The 24861-nt window shown below is 48.4% G+C and overlaps 1 protein-coding gene across 1 annotated transcript in view; it reads left to right on the top strand.

Moving 5' to 3' along the window:
• The window catches only part of LOC308535771 (endophilin-A3-like), a 40817-nt gene that overhangs the window by 467 nt on the left and 15489 nt on the right, over positions 1–24861 (top strand). Inside the window, exons 2-5 of the mRNA XM_081114778.1 lie at positions 14823–14891; positions 16907–16979; positions 20638–20781; positions 23753–23886. Coding sequence (XP_080970904.1) covers positions 20658–20781; positions 23753–23886 — 258 coding nt within the window. The 5' untranslated portion in view covers positions 14823–14891; positions 16907–16979; positions 20638–20657. The remainder of the gene's footprint in view (positions 1–14822; positions 14892–16906; positions 16980–20637; positions 20782–23752; positions 23887–24861) is intronic.

Here is a 24861-nt window from a genome sequence, read left to right as displayed (position 1 = left end):
TCGGGCTCGGCGCTCCACGCGCGTGCGCCTCGCGATGGACCCGCTGGACTGTGCCTCCCTCTGGGCCAGGTTTCCCACCGCCGTCCTTCCTCCCACTTGGTCTCTCCAGGTCGCCCGGGCCTGGCCCCCAGGTGGGGGGACACCTAGGCGGGTGAGTCAATAGTGTTAGACACACCTCCACGCACGCGCAGAGGATAACAGACAACACCGCGGGGGCGTTCTGGAAACTTCCAGGAGGAGGAGGCTTCGTCTTGGTCGTGGGAGAATGAAGTAGGAGGAGCAATTGGGGGTTGGGGGCTGGGAGGAAAGGAGGAAGGGCGTTCTGTGCTGAGGAAGCAGGAAAACTGGCCTGGAGGCGTGGGGGTGGGGGTGGTGGTGGTGGTGGTGGTGGGGGTGGTGGGGGTGGTGCTGGTGGTGGTGCTGGTGGTGCTGGTGGTGCTGGTGGTGCTGGTGGTGCCGGTGGCGTAGTTTGAGGACCCCTGGTTAAAATGTTAGGAAATCATTGGTATTGGAGAAATACTAGACTAAGTGATGAGGTGGTTTGGTTTAAGCACCCATAATCTTGCAATGTTGCAGATTTGGTGAAGAAATTTGGCTGGGTTTAATATCATAAGAGGGAGCAGGGTAATAAAGAATGGTAGATGTTGCCCTAGCTGGATTGGCTCAGTGGATAGGGCGTCAGCCTGTGGACTGAATGATCCCAGGTTCAATTCTGGTCAAGGGCACATGCCTGGGTTGTGGGCTCGATCCCCAGTAGAGGGTATACAGGAGGCAGTCCATCTATGATTCTCTCTCATCATTGATGTTTCTCTCTCTCTCCCTCTCCCTTCCTCTCTGAAATCAATAAAAATATATTAAGAAATAAATGGTAGATGTCTCTCTTAGACATTTTGTTTTGTTAATCTTTTCCCGAGGATATTTTTCCATTGATTTTAAGAGACAGTAGAAGGGGGGAGAGAGAGAGAAACATGGATGTGAGAAACATACATCAATTAGTAGCCTCCCGCATGCACCCCAATCTGGGGCCAGAGAGCCAAGTCTGCAACCGAGGTATGTGGCCCTTGACCAGAATCGAACCCGGAACCCTTCAGTATGCCGATGCTCTACCCACTGAGCCAAACCAACTAGGGCTGTGGTGCCTTCTCACCCCTGTCATTTGCTGCCTCGGATCAGGGTTCCGATGGCAAATTCTGCCTCCCTTGTGGGAAAGTGCCTGTCTCATCGCCATGTTAGGGCCTCTGCCTCCACCTCTGCAGCTCAGGGAGCCACCTAGGAACTGTCAGGTGGAGGCTTTGACCTTTGACCTTTGTGTCTGCTTAGTGGTGCAGGTGGCAGGCTGTCAGGTGTTTGGTCACTCAGTCGGAATGACATTGTGTCACTTTGAAACTTTGAGTGAAGTGTTGGATTTTTTTTAGAAATGAATTTGGGGTCCTACGTTGATTTCTAAATACTGCTTTTGCTGCATTCCCCATAGGTTGTGATGTGTTGTATTTCTATTGTTAAATTAATTTTTTTATGTTTAAATAAATAATTTATGTTCTGGCCAGGTAGTTCAGTTGCTATGGTTTTGGGTTCAATCCCCTCTCAGAACCCGAATAAACCAATGACAGCATAAATAAGTGGAACAACAAATCAGTGCTTCTTTCTCTCCCTTCCTCCCTCCTGCCTCTCTCTCTCTCTCTCTCTCTCTCTCTCTCTCTCAAATCAATAAAATAAAAAAATTAAAAAAGAATTTTTAATAATTTCTATTAGGGCATTTTTTTTCTTCAGTCCTCACCTGAAGATATTTTTTCCATTGAGTTTTTAGAGAGAGCGGAAGGGAAGGAGGGAGGGAGGAACGAAAAGAGGAGGGGAGAGAGAGAAACATCGATTGATTGCCTCCCACATTCCCCCCAATCAGGGGATCCAACCTGAATCTGCAACCTAGTATGTGTCCTTAATGGAAAATGGGACCTGTGACCCTTTGGCACATGTGTTGATGCTCCAACCACTGAGCACATGGGCCAGGGCTTGTTGTGCCCAGATTTTGGGGTCCCCAAATATTGACCACCAGGGAGCCACGTCCGATGTAAAAGCAAAGAGTCTTTATTCAAGCCCGGGCTTGGCTCCCCCAGCCCTTACTGACGCAGCCGCTAGATGAGAGAGCGCGAGCCCCAGGAGAACAAAGGTTATATAGGGCTAGTCATTTAGGTGGACTTAGGTAAGTGATGTGGGTTACAGAGATTGGTCAGGGTTTTTCAGCAGGGTCTTACAGCACAATGGTCAGGAAGTGACCAACACATTCTGAGGTTTGAGCCATCCCCCACTATTTCAAGATTGGTCAATAGTGACGCATAGGGAACATCCTATGGTATAGCCTTATTAGGACCTTAGCTGCCTTCCTGGAGCTTCATTGGCCCACTCAGGCAGTGGTTGGGGGAGTTAGGACATTTCTGGCATTTCTGTGGTCACTCCCAGTGGGGGGGTGGGGGAGTCTGGCTGAAGACCCAGCTCTACAAGTATAGAGATAGTCAGTTCTGCTTTGTTCTTTCATTCCCCCTTTGTCTTGGAGCTTACGGCTCAATCATGAGATGGACTGCATCTCTACCTTGTTCTCCTTTGCTAGAGGCCGGTATTGGGCTTGTAAAACCATTAACTGAACTATTTCTATGCGTTCCTTGACAAATTGGACTAGTCTGTTAATAATACAAGGGCCGAAAGTCAACAACATTAGGAGGATTACAAGGAGTCCGATGTGGGCGGAAATAAGAGTGGTTAACCACAGGGACCAATTAAACAAGGATTCATACCAAGATTGAGATTGCTCTCTCTCTAGCTTTCACTTCTGCAGTCCTTCCCTTATAAGGGCCATGGATTTTTTAACAACTTCTGAATGGTTAACATAAAAACAACATTCCTCCCCTAAGGCTGCACATAAATCCCCCTGCTGCATGAATAGCAAGTCCAATCCTCCTGTTTTGGAGCACTACTTCAGATAAGGAAGTGAGGGATTCTTGCAAATGGGTGATGGATTTTTCAATTTTTTCTATGTCTAAGTCAATGGCTGCTCTTAGGGTTTCATAGTTCTTGTCTTGTATGACAAGCGAGGATATTCCAGTTCCAGCTCCTGCTAGTCCTAGTCCCAAGAGGGCTGCCACAGTTAGGGCAGTAATAGGCTTCCTTTTACTTCGGGTGTTAATAGCGTCTACTTTGTTAAGTACTTCTTCTGAGTGGTATATTAACTTAGGGATTAACTGCACAAGTACGCAGAAACCCTCTTTTTGGGAATTAAGGACTAAGAAGTGGACGCAAGGAGCGAGGCCACTGGAACAGGCCCACCATGCATTCTCAGGGGGCAAAAGATATGCTGCCACCCTAGGGGTAGCCAGAGTTTTGTTACAGAGATGTGACTGTTCAGAGGGTACGTTGCTTATACAAGTTCCCTGCCCTATCACCGCCTGGAGGGTTAGCCTTGCAGCAGTTTGCTGCCACCTGCAGGAGTTGGCAGTCAAGGCTGCTGTATAATTGCCCTTAATTGCGATGCCCTTATAGTACGGTGGTTTGACATCTAGACAGAGCCAGCAAGATTCGGTTAGGTTGGGCCTAGAGGCGTTCAAAACATAATATGCCCCTATGACTATGCTCTAAAGGGGGTTTACCTTAGACGGTAAGGTATAACTCAGGGCCAGGTTCCCCGTGGTTGGTGTAAGTGGGGTAAAGAGCTGTGATGCTGGGGTCCAAGTTTCTCCAGGCGTGGACACTTGGGGTGTGGTAGGCCGAGGCTGGGGAGCCAGTATTTGGTTGGGCCCTACTCCTACAGGGGTGTGATGGTGGGGGGGAGTGTTTTGGACCCGGAGGGTGAACAACATTCCAAGGTCAGTAATGTACACCGTTCCAAATTCTCTGCACTGGTAAAATCGGAGTCCCCAAGTCTTTCTGGTGTCCCATCCGGTAGTCTTTTTTCCCTCTTCCGTGAAGGAAATGCTCATGGGGTTGCAGTAGACCCGGCCAAAATGGGGACAAGGTGGGGCAGACGGCCATCCAACGGTGATCAGGTCACCCTTTCTCGGGGCCTCCCACCAAATGTGTCCAGTTGAGATGCATGACCAGGAAGCACAGAAATAGTCTCCAGTGCCTCCACAAGGGTTGTTTTCCCAGAACCGAGTTCGCGAGGGCTCGGGGCAAATGTAGAAATAGGCGGTTCTTAATGGTTTTGAGTTCCAAATCCCTGTGCCTATTCCAGCAGATTTACAGTATGGTTTGGGTTAGATTATTTTGGGAAAGAGAGTCAGGAGGTCCACCCACAGTTCAGGGAACGAAGTGTTTTTGGGATGGATTTGAGAAGTCTGACTGAGAACCACCCCTGATTTGGTGTCTATAATTTGCCAGGTAACATTATAGGGAGTGTGTGGGCTCCCGGTGGCAGGAGTGATCACGAGCAAGGTTACCAGCATCAGGCAGGTCGAGCACGCTGTAGCTTGAGCTTGAGCGGGTTGCATTGGTCTTGATGTTCCATTGCGCGATGAAGTCCTCCTGGACTGCAGTGGGGTTGGCTGGGCGGACGTGGGTGTGATGGATCCAGGTCGTGACACCGTCTACCTTGAGAGCGGTGGGTGTAGTCAGCACGACGACGTAGGGGCCCTTCCAACGTGGCTCGAGGGTCTCCCAGCGGTGCCTCTTGACGAACACCCAGTCTTCCGGCTTGTACTGATGAGGCCTCGGGATTGGGCCAGCCTCATAGACAGCACAGAGGCGCGGCCAAATGTCCTCGTGTGCCCTCTGCAGTGCTTTTAAGAGAAAAGATATTTCTTGATTTTTAAACTCAGCAAGAAGTTCAGCTTTGAGGTTAGGAATGATAGGGGGGCCTACCAAACATGATCTCATAGCGGTAAGACCCAGGATGTAGGGGGAGTTCCTCACCCTGTAAAGGGCATATGGAAGGAGAGCCATCCAGTCCCCGCCAGTCTCCATGGTTAATTTGGTAAGGGTCTCTTTTAGAGTTCTATTTATTCTTTCTACTTGCCCTGAACTCTGGGGCCTATAAGCACAATGTAATTTCCAATCTGCCCTTATAACCTTGGCTATTGCCTGTGTTACCTGTGAAATAAAAGCTGGTCTGTTGCCGGATTCTATCATAGCAGGAAAACCATACCTGGGTAAGATGTTTTCCAGTAGTATCTTGGCCACCGTCTGAGCTGTTTCATGCTTGGTTGGGTATGCCTCTACCCAGCCAGAGAAGGTGTCTATGAACACTAAAAGATATTTATAATCATACTCGCTTGGTTTAATTTTGGTGAAGTTGACCTCCCATTGTGCTCCCGGTTTGGTGCCCCTGAGCCTGATTCCTTCTCCAACTGACCCGGCTCTTGTGTTTGTGAGTTGGCAGGTCTTACAGGAGGTTACAATTTGATTTATTTTGGAGTCTAGTTGGTGAATCCTGATCCTGGCATGCTGGATTAAGTTTTTAAATTTCTGGGCCCCTAGGTGGGTGGATCGGTGCATGCATTCTAACACTGTGACCCCAAGCCAGTCTGGTCGTATGAGTTCCTTGTTTGGTGTGTACCATCATCCCTTCACTTCCTGGGTGAGGGGAAGCTTCCTGATCCGCTACAGCTCTTCCTGGGAGTACCCAGGCTGATCTGGTAAAACTGGGTCCCTAGGGTCTGGTAGTTGTAGGGCCATGGTGGGGACCGAAGTGAAGGCCACTGCCTTGGCTGCCTGATCAGCCTTTTGGTTACCTCTTGCCACTGGGTCATCTGCCTTCTGGTGCTCTTGGCTGTGGATAATGGCTAGTTTAGCAGGGAGCCACAAGGCCGCAAGCAGGTCGAGAATTTCCTGCTTATTTTTTATTGTCCGTCCCTCTGCTTTTAATAGCCCTCTCTCCTGATAGATCGCCCTGTGGACATGAGCCGTAGCAAATGCATAACGGCTGTCTGTGTAAACGTTAAGCTGTTTCCTAGCCTCCAGTGTCAGTGCCTTAGTGAGTGCAACGAGTTCTGCTCGCTGAGCTGACATCCCAGGGGGCAGGGCCTCTGCCCACATGGTGTCCGTGTCGGTGACCACTGCTGCACCCGCCTACCTGCACCCATCCCACACGAAGCTGCTTCCGTCCGTGAACCAGGTGGCCTCTGCATCAGGGAGGGCCAATTGGTCAAGTCCTTCTGAAGTCCATGTACCTGCTCTAGGATTCCCGCACAGTCATGTAGTGGGGCATTTAAGTTGGGGTCAGGCAGCAGGGTAGCAGGGTTGAGGGCCACACTGGGATGGATCCGTACTCTAGGAGAGTTGAGTAGCAAGCTTTGATAGTGGGTCATATGTGCATTGCTCATCCATCTATCAGGAGGCTGTTTTAGGACTCCCTCAATAGCATGTGGGGTTGTGATCCAGATTTCCTGTCCCAGGGTTAATTTGTCGGTGTCCTTGACTAAGAGCGCGGTTGCCGCAATGATTCTTAGGCACGGCGGCTAGCCGGCGGCTACTGGATCTAGCTTTTTAGACAAGTATGCTACTGGGCGGCTCCAGGGGCCTAAAGCCTGAGTTAAAACCCCTTTCACTATTCCCTTGTGTTTGTCTACAAAGAGACGAAAGGGCTTTGTAATGTCTGGCAGGCCCAGGGCTGGAGCAGCTAAAAGGGCTTTCTTTATTTGATTAAAGGCTGTTTCTTCTTTCTCAGTCCATTCAAACGCCTTTCCCTCCTTGGTAGCTTCATATAGGGGCCTGGCGATCTCAGCAAAACTTGGTATCTAGAGGTGGCAGTAGCCAGCCGATCCTAGGAATTCCCTCACTTCCCTCCGGGAGGTGGGAGTAGGGATTTTCAAGACCGTCTCTTTTCTAGCATCAGACAACTGCCACTGTCCGCCCTCCAAGATGTATCCCAGGTAACTCACCCTCTCTCTGCATATTTGAACTTTCTTTGCAGAGGCCCGGTACCCTAAGGTTCCCAGGGTGGCCAACAGATCTCTGGTCCCCTGCTCACAGTCTTTGGTGGTATCGGCAGCAATCAGGATGTCATCTACGTACTGAAGGAGGGGGAAACCAGGGTTCTCTCTCCTGTACTCACCAAGGTCCTCGTGTAGTGCCTCGTTGAAGATGGTAGGCAAATTCTTGAACCCTTGGGGTAATCGCGTCCAGGTTAATTGTCCACTGTAGCCCTCCTCCGGGTCATGCCACTCGAAGACAAACAAGGGTTGGCTTTGAGGCACCAGCAGCAGGCTGAAAAAGGCATCCTTCAAGTCTAATACAGTATACCAGACTCTAGAGTAGCCATGGTCAAACTACGGCCCACGGGCCGGATCCAGCCCGTTTGAAATGAATAAAACTAAAAAAAAGACCGTACCCTTTTATGTAATGATGTTTACTTTGAATTTATATTAGTTCACACAAACACTCCATCCATGCTTTTGTTCCGGCCCTCTGGTCCAGTTTAGGAACCCATTGTGGCCCTCGAGTCAAAAAGTTTGCCCACCCCTGCTCTAGAGGGTGCCAAAGAGCTTAGGAGAGTGTATGGGTTTGGAACAGTTGGGTGTATATCCATGACTCTTTTATTTACTTCCTGGAGGTCCTGTACTGGTCCGGAGTCATTCGTGTGAGGCTTCCTGATTGGCAGGAGGGGGGGTGTTCCAGGCAGATTGGCACGGAACCAGTACCCCTAGGCTTCGCAGTCTCCGAATGTGAGGCTGGATTCCTTTCCGGGCCTCCTGAGACATAGGGTACTGCTTGACTCTTACTGGGCCTTCTCCTGGTTTTAGCTCTACAGGGTTGGGGCCCTGTGGGCAGCTAGTCCTACACCACCCCCCCCCCATCTCCGCCCAGGCTATGGGGAATTCTTGTAGCCATCTATCCATGTTGCTTTCTACTGGGGGTGCTCCCTGGTGGAGGCGTACTCATCCTCCAGTCTTAGAGTCAGAACTTGGATGGGGTGGCCTTTACCATCGGTGACCTGGGGCCCCCCTTGTCTGAAAGTTATCTGGGCTCCAATCTTGGTTAGCAAGGCCCGTCCTAATAGGGGGTAGGGGCATTCCGGTATCACCATGAAGGAGTGGGATACCTGGCCCATTCCTAGATCGACCGTTCTTCGGGTAGTCCATGAATACTGGCTCATGCCAGTTGCCCCCTGTACCCAGGATTTCTTGTTGGCTAGCTTCCCCTGAGGTGTGCGGAGGACCGAATGTTGTTCTCCGGTGTCAACGAGGAAGTCAACCAGGGTCCCCTCCACTCTAAGAGTTACCCTGGGCTCGGGGAGGGGATCCGAACTCCAACTCCCCTAATCACTCAGCTCCTCCAGCTCTAAGACTCCCACTCGGTCCGCCTTGCTTCCTTTCTTGCCGGCCTTTTTTGGACATTCTTGGACCCAGTGTCCTATCTCTCTGCAGTAAGCGCACTGATTCCTCTGCAGCTTCTTTTTCCCACCCTGGGCGGCCCCCTTACCTCGCTCCTGGTCATCGGCAAGTTGGCGAAGGCGGCGGGTCCTTTCCTCAGGGGAGTCTGCGGTGGTGGCTAGCAGAATCTTGGCCAGGTTTCGGGTCTGCTTGTCACTGGCAGTCACCATGGCGCGGGCCTGCCTATCCTCAGGAGGCTCCCGGTTGTTATACACTTTCTCAGCTACTTCCAGCAAGTCATGCAAACTCTTTTCTCCTAATCTATTTACTCTTTGCAGTTTCTTTCTAATGTCTGCAGCCGATTGGTTTACAAAACTCATGATTACAGCTGCTTTACTATCAGGAGCCTCTGGATTCATGGGGGTATAAGTGTGGTATGCCTCCATGATCTGTTCTAAAAAGGCAGCTGGAGACTCATCCCTTTCCTGCTATAGATTCCCTACCTTGGTCAAATTGGTGGGCTTCCTAGCAGCCATTCGGAGACCCCCCATTAGAGTCTGGCGATAGACCCGGAGCCTCTCTTTACCTTCTGCCATGTTGAAATCCCATTCAGGCCTGGTTAAGGGAAAAGAAACATCTATTAGGGCCTGGTTGGTGGTTGGGTTCCCGTCCACGCCTGGAACCACTTTCCGGGCCTCATTGAGGATTCTCTCTCTCTCTCTCCTCCGTTGTGAACAGGACCTGCAAAAGCTGCTGGCAGTTGTCCCATGTGGGCTGGTGGGTGAAAAGGACAGAGTCTAATAGGTCAATGAGCCCTGCTGGCTTCTCGGAGAACTTAGGGTTCTGTGCCTTCCAGTTGTAAAGGTCACTATTGGAGAAAGGCCAGTAGTGATGGGACTGATTGCCGTCCGCATCCGGGGGCCACGTAGCTCGTAAGGGCAGGGTCTTGATAGTGGAATCGGGGGCTGTGACGGACAGCTCCCTCTGAGCCCTTTGTCTAGTGAGAGGCGGGCTTCCCACCGGAACTGTGGCCGCTCCCGGAACTCCGCCCCCGGCTGCTCCCGGAACTTTGCCCCCAGCCGCTTCCAGAACTCTGCCCGCTTCCCGCAGCGGGGCAGGATTGAATCTCTCCGGCATCCTAGGGAGCTGATACGGGGGAGGAAAAATTAACTCTTCTCCAGTTCCCACCTGCAAAACCGGGTAGAGGGGAGCTGGAGCTGACGGCAGGGTGGCTTTCTTCTTCTCCTTCTTCTTTTCCACTTTCTGCAAGGCAAGAATGGGTTCTGGCTCCGGAGGGCGCGGGGCTAGGAAGGGCTTGAGCCAAGAGGGCGGGTCCTCCACGAGGGCCTGCCAAGTAATAATGTAAGGGAATTGATCGGGATGACCCCCCTTCGGCCAAGAGACAACTTCTCTGACCCGGCGGATGGTGGGGAGATCGAGAGTCCCCTCTGGCGGCCACCCAACATTGAGAGCCGGCCACTCACTGGAACAGAAAGTTTGCCAACGGCCCTTTCGCACCTTTACACTAAGGTTGTTAGCCCTTCCCTTAACCTCTTTGAAATGATCAACCATAATACTTAAAGGAGTAGTTTGGGTCTGTCCCGTAACGTCTGTCCAGTAAGTCCACAAAGTTAGACAGAAAAACACAGAAAACAGACAAAGACACTCAAGAACAGCCTTCCGACCCCGCAGAAACAAAACTGAAAGCTAGACGATGGCCGTATGCCAACTGGCGGGAGCGGCCCACCTCGTCTCAGATTTTCGAGGGGAACCCACTCCCCTTGTGAGGGGTTTCCGCGCCCCTCCAGATGGAGGATCGGAGCGTCCTCCAACTGCTCCTGCCCGTGGTCCCCCAGTGTGTCCACCTAGACCGCTTTGGGCACTACAGATTTCAGAAACGAGCTTGCACAGAACAGAACACACAACGACACAGACACCTACCGCGGTCAGTCAGACTCTCCGGATCGGGGTCCCTTGTGGGTTTTGGGGATCTCGGACGAGCCCCCAAATGTTGTGCTCAGATTTCGGGGTCCCCAAATATTGACCAACAGGGAGCCACGTCCGATGTAAAAGCAAAGAGTCTTTATTCAAGCCCGGGCTTGGCTCCCCCAGCCTCTTTACCGACGCAGCGGCAAGACGAGAGAGCGCGAGCCCCAGGAGAACAAAGGTTATATAGGGCTAGTCATTTAGGTGGGCTTAGGTAAGTGACGTGGGTTACAGAGATTGGTCACTTTAGTCAGGGTTTTTCAGCAGGGTCTTACAGCACAATGGTCAGGAAGTGACCAACACATTCTGAGGTTTGAGCCATCCCCCACTATTTCAAGATTGGTCAATAGCGACGCATAGGGAACATCCTATGGTATAGCCTTATTAGGACCTTAGCGGCCTTCCAGGAGCTTCATTGGCCCACTCAGGTGGTGGTTTGGGGAGTTAGGATATTACTGGCATTCCTGTGGTCACTCCTAGTCGGGGGGCGGTCAGGCTGAAGACCCAGCTCTACAAGTATGGAAATAGTTCTGCTTTGTTCTTTCAGGCTGCAGACATCTTTAAAAAATGTATTGATTAGAGAGAGAGAGAGAGAAACAGTGAGTTGTTGTTCCACCTATGGATGCACTCATTGGTTGATTCTTGTCTGTGCCTTGACCAGGGATCCAACCCCCAACTTTGGTGTGTGGGGACCATGCTCTGACCAACAGAGCTGCCTGGCCAGGGCCTGGGGAGTTGTTTGGTTGTCACGAGGGGGTGTGGGCACTGCCAGCATCTAGTAGGTGGAAGCCAGGGAGGCGGTTAACCATCCCACAATGCACAGGCCAGCTCCCACCACAAAGGAAGTTCTGGTTGCCCGGCCGGCTACATGTCTCAGTGGCTGAGGGTCGACCTATGAATCAGGAGATCAGGGTTTGATTCCCTATCAGGCCACATGCCCGGGTTGCCGGCTCCATCCCCAGTAGGGGGCATGCGGGAGGCAGCTGATCTCTGATTCTCTCTCATCACTGATGTTTCTCTCTCTCCCTTCCTCTCTGCAATCAATAAAAATATTTTTTTAATTAAATCTTTATTGTTCAGATTATTACAGTTGTTCCTCTTTTTTCCCCCCATAACTCCCCTCCTCCCAGTTCCCACCCCACCCTCCGCCCTCACTCCCCACCCACTGTCCTCATCCGTAGGTGCATGATTTTTGTCCAGTCTCTTCCCGCATCTCCCACACCCCTTTCCCCCCCAAGAATAGTCAGTTCATTCCCTTTCTATGTCCCTGATTCTATTATGATCACCAGATTATTTGTTCACTTGATTCTTAGATTCACTTGTTGATAGATGCATGTTTGTTGTTCATAATTTGTATCTTTACCTTTTTCTTCCTCTTCCTCTTCTTAAAGGATACCTTTCAGCATTTCATATAATACTAGTTTGGTGGTGATGAACTCCTTTAGCTTTTCCTTATCTGTGAAGCTCTTTGTCTGACCTTCAGTTCTGAATGATAGCTTTGCTGGATAAAGTAATCTTGGTTGTAGGTTCTTGCTATTCATCACTTTGAATATTTCTTGCTGTTCCCTTCTGGCCTGCAAAGTTTCTGTTGAGAAATCAGCTGACAGTCGTATGGGTATTCCCTTGTAGGTAACTGAGTTTCTTTCTCTTGCTGCTTTTAGGATTTTCTCTTTGTCTTTTGCTCTTGGCATTTTAATTATGATGTGTCTTGATGTGGTCCTCTTTGGATTCCTTTTGTTTGGGGTTCTCTGTGCTTCCTGGACCTGTAAGTCTATTTCTTTCACCAGGTGGGGGAAGTTTTCTGTCATTATTTCTTCAAATAGGTTTTCAATATCTTCCTTTCTCTCATCTTCTGGCACCCCTATAATTCTGATGTTGGTATGCTTGAAGCTGTCCCAGAGGCTCCTTACACTATCTTCGTATTTTCGGATTCTTTTTTCATTTTGCTTTTCCAGTTGGGTGTTTTTTGCTTCTTCGCATTTCGAATCTTTGACTTGATTCTTGCGCTCCTCTTGTCTGCTGTTGGGTACAATATTCTTTATTTCAGTCAGTGTATGCTTAATTTCTAGTTGGTTCTTTGTCATAATATCGAGGGTCTCATTAGATTTCTTGAGGATCTCACTACATTTATCGGCGGTCTCACCAGTCTTTTCGAGGGCCTTACTAAGTTTATCAGCAGCTTCTAGACAGTTCTTGAGAAACCTTAAAAGTATGGTTTTGAGCTCTATATCTTCCATTTCTGACATTTGCGTCCTGTTTCTTTGTCTCCGCATTTTTTTATCTTTTCTTGGTGCACCCCCTAGTGGTCTTTGTGCAAAGTCTTGTTGTAATTAAGCCTTGATTGTTGTCGGTAATACCAGGGGTGATTTGACCTCCAGGCTAACTGGCTATGAGAGTCCGCTGTGTCTGCAGTGGGAGAGCTTCTGTGCTGGATCTCTAGGGCAGTGCTAATCTAGCGTTTGCCTGAGGCTATCCGGCAAATGGCTCTGCGCAGGGCTTGGGCGGGGCGGGTCCCCGGGGATCTACAGGGCGGGCCGGATTGAGCAGTTATGGCTGCTCTCAGTTCCGTCCCTAGGGGCTCTGCCTCACAGAGTCCCAGCAACCGCTGCAAACCTCGGAGAGAAAGCTGCCTTCGAGTTCTGACCGAAGCCAGACAGTCCCGCTTCTCCCGTTTGAGTCTGGGTCCTAGAGACTTGCCCGGGTCTGGAGCTCAGAGTCTGAACCTCCCTCCCGATTGAAAACAACAACCGCGCCCTCCACCGCCAGACCGCTCCGCGCGCACTCCGAACCTGAGTATTTCACTTCAGCACTGCGCCTCGTCTGAGTCTGGGTATGATATTCTCTTTCCTCCTAGTTGTAGAATTTCCACTCAGCCAGCCTTCCTGTGGTTCTGGATGATGTCCGTTCCGTCTTTTAGGTGTACCCTTGAATTGGTTGTTCGAGGCAGCAATCTCCGGCGTTAACCTATGCCGCCATCTTGGTTTCTCTTCATAGAAGTTCTTATCCACTTCTTAGCAAATCTATTCCTGCAGGCCAGAGACACAGGGAAGTCAGTGGTGTGATTCAGAGTCCAGAGACCAGAGAACTCGGGAGCTGAGGATGCAAAGCTCCAGTCCAGGGAAGAACATGAGATGAGGTCAAAATATTTTTTTTAAAAAAGAATGTTAGGTCTAAGTATCCAAGTGCCAAGACCCAGAAACTCTGCCTCACAGCCTTGTTTTTCCTCCTGCCTCCTGCTGGAAGACCTTTCCCTCCAGGCTGCCCTTTAAATGCCCTCCTTCCTTAACAAGCCAGCTCAGATGCCCCGCCTCCTGGGAGCCAGGCCCCCAGTGATCCCCACCCCCACCTCCCAGGCTCTCAGAATCCCTCTGGGGAGTCCCCGAAATGTCCATCATAGGGGATGATTGCAATAGTATGAATCAAAGACTAGTCTCTTCCATCGTTTTCATTGTCCCTCGTTCTTTACTTGAATGTCTTTATAGCAACTCTGATGGAACTCTGGCTTCAGGGATGACAAGGGTCCCTCTTATTTGTTTTATTTTTGGTTGTTTTTTGCTTTGTTTTGTTGGTGTGTGTGTATTTTAAATATATTTTATTGATTTTTTACAGAGAGGAAGGGAGAGTGATAGAGAATTAGAAACATCGATGAGAGAGAAACATCTATCAGCTGCTTCCTCACACTCCATACTGGGGATGTGCCTACACATGCCCTTGACCGGAATTGAACCTGGGACCCTTCAGTCTGCAGGCCGACGCTCTATCCACTGAGCCAAACTGGTCAGGGTGGTGTGTTGTTTTTTTAATGTACTTTTATTGATTCCAGAGAGGAAGGGAGAGGGAGAGAGAGAGAGAAACATCAATGATGAGAGAGAGTCATGGATCAGCTGCCTCCTTCATGTCCCACACTGGGGATCGAGCTTGAAACCTGGGCATCTGCCCTGACTGGGAATGGAACTGTGACCTCCTGGTTCTTAGGTTGGCCCTCAACCACTGAGCCACACCAGATGGGCAATCTATTTGTTTTTGTTTCTACTGGAGCCTAAATGTGCTTTCACCTATAGTAGGAGCATAATAAACATCTGTTGAGCGAGTGATATTGTGTACCTTAATATGTCCTCAGATATGGTTACTCCTTCCAGTAATTTTCTTAAAGAACTGAGTCCAAAAAAAATCCAACAGGCCTGGCTAGAGTGACTCAGTGGTTGAACGTGGACTGTTGAACCAGGAGGTCTGGGTTCAATTCCCAGTCAGGGCACATGCCCAGGTTGGGGGCTCCATCCCCAGTGTGGGGCATGCAGGAGGCAGCTGATTCATGGTTTCTCTCATCATTGATGTTTCTCTCTCCCTCTCCCTTCCTCTCTGAAGCCAATAAAAATACATTTAAAAAACAAAGAAAAAACAAATACAAAAAAGCTGAATCTGAGAGTGTTTGTGTGTGTGTGTGTGTGTGTGTGTGTGTGTGTGTCTGTGAGAGTTAATTTGTTTCAGATACTGTGATCACAAATCATATATTATAATTATTTGTCTTTATTTCTGCAGCTAATTAGGGAAAAAATAAATGACATTGAAGGCACGAAACTAGATGACCACTTTCTTGATTTAGAAAGGGTAAGAGCATTTTAATGTCAATTGTGTGAAGAATGTTTCTCATCACATTATCTCACTCCTTTGTGGAGTCTAAGTAACAAAATAAACTGATGATCAGAGTGGATGCAGAGACAGGGAAGCATGGAACAGAGTGTGGGACTTCGTAGGCAAGGCAGGGGAGGGTAGGTGGTGGGAGGTAATCAACCAAGGACCTTGTATGCGTTTGTGCATGGCCCAGGGACACAGACAATGGGGTGGTGAGGGCCTGAGTCAGGAGGCAGAGGTGGGTTGGAGAGGTGCAATGGGGGAAAAAGGGGACATATGTTTTACTTTCCACAATAATGAATTTTTTTTAAAAAAGAGAGAAAGAAATCTGGTGGGAAAAATTTTTTAAAAAAGGAAACAAATTTTGACTGTAGTTGTGAGATGAGACATGCCGATCCTTGGAAGAGAGTGGAGTCTAGGATGCTCATACACAGGAGTGCATCCTGAAACCCAAAAGGCAGTTTATTCCCAGGTCTCAGTCCAAATGATGACTCTTGATTATGAAGGATCCTGGATACGGCTTGCTGGTTTCCTCTAGTGGACAAAACTCAGGATGTTCGAAAGATGGGCAGTTTTTTTTTCTCCATCTAATACTAGAGGCCTGGTACACAAAATTTGTGCACAAGTAGGGTCCCGAGGCCTGGCCGGTGATCAGGACCAATGTGTGGGGCGACTGGCAGGGTGATCAGGGGGCCCTTGCTGGCACCGCCTTGGGTGGCCTGGGGCCTGTGGGCTGGGGACAGCTACTGCGTTGAGCATCTGCCCCCTGGTGGTCAGTGCGTGTCATAGTGACCGGTCGTTCTGCTGGTGGTTCTGAAAATTCAGTAAATTTGCATATTAGGCTTTATTTTATAGGATATATATTTTTATTGACTTCAGAGAGGAAGGGAGAAGGAGATAGAAACATGAATGATAAAATAGAATCATGGATTGGCTGCCTCCTGCATGCCCCTCACTGAGGATCAAGCCCACAACCCTGGCATGTGTCCTGACCGAGAATCAAACTGTGACCTCCTGGTTCATGGGTCAGTCGATGTCAAACACTGAGGCACATTGGCTGGACAAGATGGGCAGTCTTGACAAGCAGTTAAATAGCCCAAGCATTGTGGTTATGTGCCTTGGAGAGTCAAGAGTGTGTTTCTGGGCAGAGATCCTCATATGCATACATATTGATGCCCCACATGGAAGCCCTTGGTGCATTCCCTGGGCACAACAGCTGTGTGGTGCATCACCAGGTCCTGGCACTGTCCTCCAGGTTCATCTTTTCTGACTATGACACAGGGTGACACCCAGCCCTGCTCACCTTGCATTTCTGTTGTGACAGTTATGCAGAACATTCATGCATATGAGAGCGTTGGGGAAGTATGATGGGACTCTCTTTTTTTTTTTTTAATGTGTTTTGCCTGATTGGTCTAAACCAGGAGGTCACGGTTTGATTCAGGTCAGGGCTCAGTCCCCAGGAGGGGTCATGCCGGAGGCAGCTGATCCATGATTCTTTCTCATCGTTGATGTTTCTCTTTCTCCCTCTCCCTTCCTCTCTGAAATCAATAAAAAATATATATATATTTCTTAAAATGTGTTTTTTTTTTAATCCTCAGCTGAGGATATGTTTTATTGATTTTAGAGAGAAAGGAAGAAAGAGAGTAAGAGAGAAACATCAACATGAGAGAGAAACACCTCACTACCTCCCATATGCACCCTAAGGTCACAGGGATTGAACCTGTGACCTTTCGGTGTCCAGGATGACCCTCCAAACCACTGAGCCACCAGCCAGGGCATGTCAGGACCCTTAACAGAAATGATTGTGATGTTGTCCCTGGTCCCCTGTTTGGAGCATCCCTGGGGCCCCCAGGAATCGCCAAGGTCCTTTGTTTCCTTCCCTTTGTCACCGTCAAAAATCATGTCTGTGTTTTCCTGTGAATTCACCTTCCTGTGAATTCACCGTTTGTCACTTACCAACATTTTATGTGATTTTTTTTTTTTTTTTTTAGAAAATAGATATCACCAATAAAGCTGTTACAGAAATTCTTTTGAAAGCCACAGAATACATTCAGCCCAATCCAGGTAACATGGGACAATTTCTGGAACTGTCCTATGGCCCATTCACGGTGACCCACGCTGACCACCCACGTCAGCTGGGCCCTCCCTCGATGTGATCTAGAAACAATGCCCTAAGGGTTTCAATCATGAAATGTGGTTTTGGGTGTGTTTTTTTAAAAATATCTTTTTATTGGAGAAACCAAGATGGCAGCATAGGTAAACACCAGAGATTGCTGCCTCACACAACCACTTCTAAAATACAACTAAAAGATGGAATGGACCTCATCCAGAACCACAGGAAGGCTGGATGAGTGGAAATTCTACAACTAGAAGGAAAGAGAAAAGCATACCGAGACTCAGAGGAGGTGCGGTGCAGAAGTGAAATACAAAGATGTGGAGGTGCATGCAGAGAGGGGCTGGCGGCTGAGGACAAGATTGTCTTTTTCAATTGGGAGTGAGTCTCAAGCTCTGAGCTCCAATTCTGGGCGAGTCTCTGGGGACCCAGACTCATACAGGAGAAGCGGGACTGTCTGGCATCGGTCAGAACTCGAGGGCAGCTTTCTCTCGAGGCGCTCGAAGCTATTGCCGGGGCCTCTGAGGGCAGGACTGAGAGCAGCCATAACTACTCACTCCACCCGCCCTGTTGATCCCCTGGGACCATGCCCCGCCCAAGCCTTGCACGAAGACTTTTGCATATGAAAGGCCCAGCCCTTTGTAATCTGAAAATTACTTAACAAACTGCAGCTGGCCTTAGGCCCCAGGACAACTTGCATTGCTTTACAGCTGGCTTCTGCAGGGTAGCTTCAGGCAGAGGCTAGATTAGCACCTCCTTACGTCGAAGAGCCAGTGTACCCAGTGGTCAGAGTGGGACCATCCAATTACAACTCCTCAGATCCATTAGGGACACACTCAGGGGGCAGACTCAGTGAGCACCAAAGCCCCACTGAAGCAAGTCTTGCCCCAGAAGGGTGTCTTCAGCACAGAAGTTCTCCCACCGTAGACACAGCTGATTCTCACAGCCAATTGGCCTGAAGGTCAATTCTTCCCAGTGTTACCTACAACAATCAAGGCTTAACTACAACCAGACTGTGCACAAAGCCCACAAGGGGGTGCACCAAGAGTGTCTACCTCAGGTAATTGGGGAGGCTGAGCCACTGGGCCCTATAGGACACTTAGCACAGAAAGCCACTCTATCGACACAGCAAAGCATAAAAAATGCGGAGACAAAGAAACAGGACACAAGTGACAGAAATGGAGGAAAGCAAATTACTGGATATAGAGTTCAAAACCACACTTTTAAGGTTTTTCAAGAATTTTCTAGAGACCACCCATAAACTTAATGAGACCCTCAAGAAATCTAGTGAGACCCTCGATGTTGTGATAAAGGACCAACTAGAAATTAAGCATACACTGACTGAAATAAAGAGTATTATACAGACTCCCAACAGCAGGCCAGAGGATCGCAAGAATCGTCAAAGACTTGTAATACAAGGAAGCAAAAACCACACAACCGGAAAAGCTAACTGAAAAAAGAATCCAAAAATACGAAGATAGTGTAAGGAGCCTCTGGGAAAGCTTCAAGCGTAACAACATCTGAATGGTGCCAGAAGAAGAGAGAGAGCAAGATATTGAAAACCTATTTGAAGAAATAATGACAGAAAACTTCCCCTACCTGGTGAAAGAAATAGACTTACAAGTCCAGGAAGCACAGAGAACCCCAAACAAAAGGAATCCAAAGAGGACCACACCAAGACACATCATCATTAAAAAGCCAAGAGCAAAAGACAAAGAGAGAATCTTAAAAGCAGCAAGAGGAAGACAGTCAATTACCTACAAGGGAGTACCCATATGACTGTCAGTTGGTTTTTCAACAGAAACTTTGCAGGCCAGAAGGGAATGGCAAGAAATATTCAAAGTGATGAATACCAAGAATCTACAACCAAGATTACTTTACCCAGCAAAACTATCATTCAGAATTGAAGGTCAGATAAAGAGCTTCACGGATAAGGAAAAGCTAAAGGGGTTCATCACCACTAAACCAGTATTATATGAAATGCTGAAAGGTATCCTTTAAGAAGAGGAAGAAGAAGAAAAGGGTAAAGATACAAATTATGAACAACAAATACACATCCATCAACAAGTCAATCTAAAACTCAAGTGAATAAATAATCTGATGATCAGAATAAACTGGTGATTATAATAGAATTGGGGGCATAGAAAGGGAGTGGACTGACTATTCTTGTGGGGGAAAGGGGTGTGGGGGATGCGGGAAGAGACTGGACAAAAATCGTGCACCTATGAATGAGGACAGTGGTGGGGGAGGTGAGGGCGGAGGGTGGGGTTGGAACCGGGTGGAGGGGATCTATGGGGGGAAAAAAGAGGAACAACTGTAATAATCTGAACAATAAAGATTTAATTAAAAATACATATACATATTTTTATTTACTTCAAAGAGGAAGGGAGAGGGAGAGAGAGAGAGAGAAACATCAATGATGAGAGATAATCATTGGTCTGTTGCCTCCTGCATGCCCCCCACTGGGTTTCGAGCCCACAACCTGGGCATATGCCCTGACCAGGAATCAAACCGTGACCTCCTGGTTGACAGGTTGACTCTCAATCCCTGAGCCACACCAGCTGGGCCCGAAATTCGGTTTTTGGATGTCTACTCTCCAGTGACTCTGTGATTGCCTGGGCTGATGAGTGCAGAGTGGATAATCCTGGGACCCGTTGGGAGGGCTCCTGGGCCAGCAGCTGGGCACTGCTCAGCAAAGACATGTAGGAGACTCTTCAGAAACCTACTCAGCGTTTTGTAAATGCTTTCTGCTTATTTAGTCATTTCCACCTTTTTTACTTATCTTTGTTGTTGTTAATCCTCACCCAAGGATAGTTTTCCATTCATTTTTAGAGAGAGTGGAAGGGAGAGGGGGAGACAGAGAGAAACATTGATGTGAGAGAAACACATCGATGAGTTGCCTCCTGCATGTGCCCCGACCAGGGCCGAGGAGCCTGCAACCAAGGATTGTGCCCTTGACCAGAATCGAACCCTGGACCCTGCAGTCTGCAGGCTGACACTGTATCCACTGAGCCAGACTGGCTAGGGCTCATTTACTTTTTAAAATATATTTTTATTGATTTCAGAGAGGAAGGGAGAGGGAGAGAGAGAGATAGAAACATCAATGATGAGAGAGAATCATGGATCGGCTGCCTCCTGCACGCCCCACACTGGGGATCTGCCCACAACCTCGGCATGTCCCCTGACCCCAATCGAACTCGGGACCCTTCAGTCCGCAGGCAGGCCAGTGCCCTATCCACTGAGACATACAGGCTAGGTATAGATTAATTTTGAGAGAGGAAGAGAGAGAGAGAGAGAGAGAGAGAGAGAGAGAGAGAGAGAGAGAGAGAGGAAGAGCAAGAGAGAGCGAGGTCCTGATATAGGCTGGTTGCAAGGTGTGCACAATTTCCATTTCCCACGAGACTGCAACCAATCAGTAGGCACCCACCTGGTTGACAAATCTGCCAATCACGGGAAAGACTAAATAGGTCACTGGGGCCCTTTGGCACCTCGGGTCTCTGACATGTTGCCGAGGGTGCCCTTGATCTTGCCAGCTGCATTTGTTGCATGCTCTGTGCCTGTCCCTCTGCCTTGTCCCTTGAAGGAATTACAAATGACCCTGTCTTGAAGCATGCAGAGCGAAGCTGGGAATGCTGAGCCCGATGTTGAAGATCCACAATCAGAGGAAGGCCTCAGAGTGCCTGCAGCCAGAGGGCCTGCTGGGCGACTGCATGCTCAAGTACGGCCAGGAGCTGGGCGAGGACTCCATCTTCGGTGAGTGCACAGGGCCGGGAGGGTGGGACACTGCCTGTACCGCCTATAGGTTATACATGAAGCCTTTCTTTTTTCTTTTCTTTTTTTTTTTTTGGATTGATTTCAGAGAGGAAAGGAGAGGGAGAGAGAAACATCAATGATGAGAATCATGGATTGGTTGCCTCTTGTGTGCCCCCTTACTGGGGATCCCGCGCATGTGCCCTGACCAGTCATCAAACCGTGACCTCCTGACCTCCTGGTTCATAGGTCGACGCTCAACCATTGAGCCATGTAGGCTGGCCAGGAGATTTTTTTGTTTGTTTTTGTTAATTCTCACCTGAGGATATTTTTCCCATTGATTTTTAAGGAGAGTGGAAGAGAGAGGGAAAGACAGAAACTTCGATGTGAGAGAAACACATCGATTGGTTGACTCCTTCATGGCCAGGTCCCTGCCTGACAAGTGTGCAACCCAGGTACTTGCCCTTGACCAGAATCGAACCTGGGACTCTGGTCTGAAGGCCGACGCTCTACGCACTGAACAACACCGGCTAGGGCTGGGAAATGTTTTAAAGAGAATCTTCAACCTCATTGTGCACAGCTTCAAGGTCGCCCACTTGCAAATTAATGTGGATTAGCTGTTGCCCAGGTACTGGGGGTCATTCAGGAAGAGCTACCCTTCGCTGTCCACACTCAGCATGGCTGCCCGCCCTGCTGGGAGCTACCCATGTGACACTGCCAGGCTTCTTCCACACCAGGGAGGATCAGGTCGCCTTGCCCTTGGAAGGATCCAGGGTGCGGCCCCAGGAGGACCTGGCAGCAAAAGCTGAGATGAGACAGTTTATTCATTCCTATTGTCATCTTCATTGTTGGTGCTTAGCCCTGAGGAGGACTCAATCCTTTTGTTGTTTACAAAGAGGGACTTTTTTCTGCAGCTTCTAAAAACCCTAGCTGTTCTCAACCTGTGGGTTGCGACCATCGGAAAACACATATAGCATATCAGATATTTACATTACGATTCATAACAGTAGCAAAATTACAGTTATGAAGTAGCAAAATAATTTTATGGTTGGGGGTCACCATACCATGAGGAACTGTATTAAAGTGTCGCAGCATTAGGAAGGTTGAGAACCACTGCTAGGGCCAGTTGACAAAAACACATTGTGGTTTTTTTTTTTTAAAAAAATTTGATCTTTATCTCCATCTAGTGGCCAGATTGGAAAGTGCCTCGGTATGTCAGCTGCCAGGTGAGTTTGATGTAGAAAAGGAGGGAGTAGAGAAGAAATGTAGAAAGTTTTTATTTTTAGCCCGGCTAGCGAGGCTCAGTTGTTGAGTTTCATTTTTTTACAAGAAAAAATCTTTTAAATATAACAATGTTACATCCAATAAGCATTAGTATCTCAAGAGAAACGATCTTTTTTTAAAAATATATTTTATTGATTTTTTACAGAGAGGAAGGGAGAGGGATAGAGAGCCAGAAACATCGATGAGAGAGAAACATCGATCAGCTGCCTCCTGCACACCCCCCACAGGGGATGCGCCTGCAACCACGGTACATGCCCCTGACCGGAATTGAACCCGGGACCCTTGAGTCCGCAGGCTGATGCTCTATCCACTGATCCAAACCGGTTCTGGCAGAAACGATCTTTTTTTAAAAAAATATATATTTTATTGATTTTTTACAGAGAGGAAGGGAGAGGGTTAGAGAGTTAGAAACATCGATGAGAGAGAAACATCGATCAGCTGCTTCCTGCACACCGCCTACTAGAGATGTGCCTATAAACAAGGTACATGCACTTGACCCGAATCGAACCTGGGACCCTTCAGTCTGCAGGCCGACACTCTATCCACTGAGCCAAACCAGTTAGGGCAAGAAAAACGATCTTAAATATAATAGTACATGCCATAAACATTACTATTTCAAGAAAAAAAGGATTTTAATTATTATCATTGTAACTAGGGGCCAAGTGCACGAATTTGTGCACCTTGAAAGGAACTGTGGGCTGCGAGGCTGTAGTGGGCACAGGGGTGGGTCTCAGCCCATCCTCCATGCCCCCTCCCGGCCCCTCCTGCCACAGCCCCCAAAGGCGCCTAGCGATTGGGGCTGGCGCTGGCAGTGGGTGCGAGCGGCGGCTCTGGCACCAGCAGCGGATGGGAGTGGGGCTGTCACCGGCAGCGGTGTGAGTTGCAGCTGCCAGCCTGGATCGCCCCTCAGGAGCAGAGGGAGGTTGAGAAGCCCTGAGGGGTGATTGCTGCTGGAAGCTACTGCTCGCACCTGCTGAAAGCACCAAGCGATGAGGACCAGCGCCGGCCACCAGCTGTGGGTGCCAGCGGTGGCTCCAGCACTGGCAGTGGGTGTGAGTGTGGCCAGCGCTGGCAGTAGGCGTGAGTGCCAGGTGGGACTGCGGCACGCAGGAGCAAAGAATTTTTAGTAACTACCAGCGGCTTGTCCTGATGACAGTGACTGGCACCCTGCCTTGGTCTGGTGCTCACCTGCTGCACCATCCCGCCATGGATGATGCCCTCCATGTTCCACACATGAACTCTGGTGATCAGCACACATCATAGCAACTGGTTGTTCCTGTTGTTCCACTGGTCTACTGGCATATTAGCCTTTTATTATATAGGATATTCAGTGGTTGAGTTTTGACCTAAGAACCAAGAGGTCACGGTTCAATTCCAGTCAAGCGCACATGCCTGGGTTGTGGGCTTGATCCCCAGTAGGGGCCATGCAGGAGGCAGCCGATCCATGATTCTCTCTCATCATTGATGTTTGTCTTTCTCTCCCTCTCTCCCTCCCTTCCTCTCTGAAATCCATGAATATATGTTTAAAAAAAAAAGGAAGTTTTTGTTTGTATTTTTTTCCTCGTCAGTCCCTGAGTAAAGACCTTGTTAAATAAACCGTCACCCACATACCTTGGGCAAGAAGTGAATAGCGCCGCCAACCTCCGTGCGCTCTGTGAACAAGCACTTTTTATTTGTTTTTCTGTGCCAGGCAGCGCACTGACCGATATGGGCGAAGCTATGAAGCTGATGGCGGAGGTGAAAGAATCCTTTGATATTAACGTCAAGGAAACCTTTATTAATCCACTCCAGTTAGTACACGATGAAGATTTAAATCAGATTTCGGTAAGTTTTCTCGGCTGTGAACCCCCGCTTTGTTACTTAAAATGATGTTTGTAGTTAAAACCATGGGGACATGTCTCTGTAGGAACCCAGTGAAAGCATCATCTTAGTGTGAGCGGCGAAACAGATAATCACTCAGTGATGTTCACCTGGCCCCCTGGGCAGGAGCCCCATGAGCCCTTAATCCTGTAGTTTTTTTGTGTGTGCATGTGTGTTTTTTAAGGTAAAGGTGTTTATTTATTTTAATACTTATCCGAGGATATTTGTTCCATTGATTTTTTAATTTTAATTTTTAAAAGATATTTTTATTTTTATTGACTTCAGAGAGGAAGGGAGAGGGAGAGATAGAAAGATCAGTCGGCCCGAACCAATATGCTCAATTAATATTTGACAAAGGAGGCAAGAACATACAATGGAGCCAAGATAGTCTCTTCAATAAATGGTGTTTGGAAAATTGGACAGATATATGCAAGAAAATGAAACTAGACCACCAACTTACACCATACACAAAAATAAACTCAAAATGGATAAAGGACTTAAATGTACGAAAGGAAACCATAAAAATTCTAGAAGAATCCAAAGGCAACAAAATCTCAGACATATGCCGACGCAATTTCTTCACTGATACAGCAACTAGGGCACTTGAAACTAAAGAGAAAATGAACGAATGGGACTACATCAAAATAAAAAGCTTCTGCACAGCAAAAGAAACAATCAACAAAACAAGAAAACCCACTGTGTGGGAAAACATATTTGCCAATGTCATATCTGATAAGGGCCTAATCTCCAAAATTTATAGGGAACTCATACAACTTAACAAAAGGAAGATAAACAATCCAATCAAAAAATGGGCAAAGGACCTAAATAGACACCTTTCAAAAAAGGACATTCAGAAAGCCAAGAGACATATGAAAACATGCTCCAAGTCACTAATCATCCGAGAGATGCAAATCAAAACAACAATGAGGTACCATGTCA

This window comes from Myotis nattereri (genome assembly GCF_964212035.1).
Source record: "Myotis nattereri genome assembly, chromosome: 21".
Taxonomy (NCBI): domain Eukaryota; kingdom Metazoa; phylum Chordata; class Mammalia; order Chiroptera; family Vespertilionidae; genus Myotis; species Myotis nattereri.
Note: the sequence above shows the minus strand (reverse complement) of the source record. Positions and strands in the feature narration are given on the sequence as shown.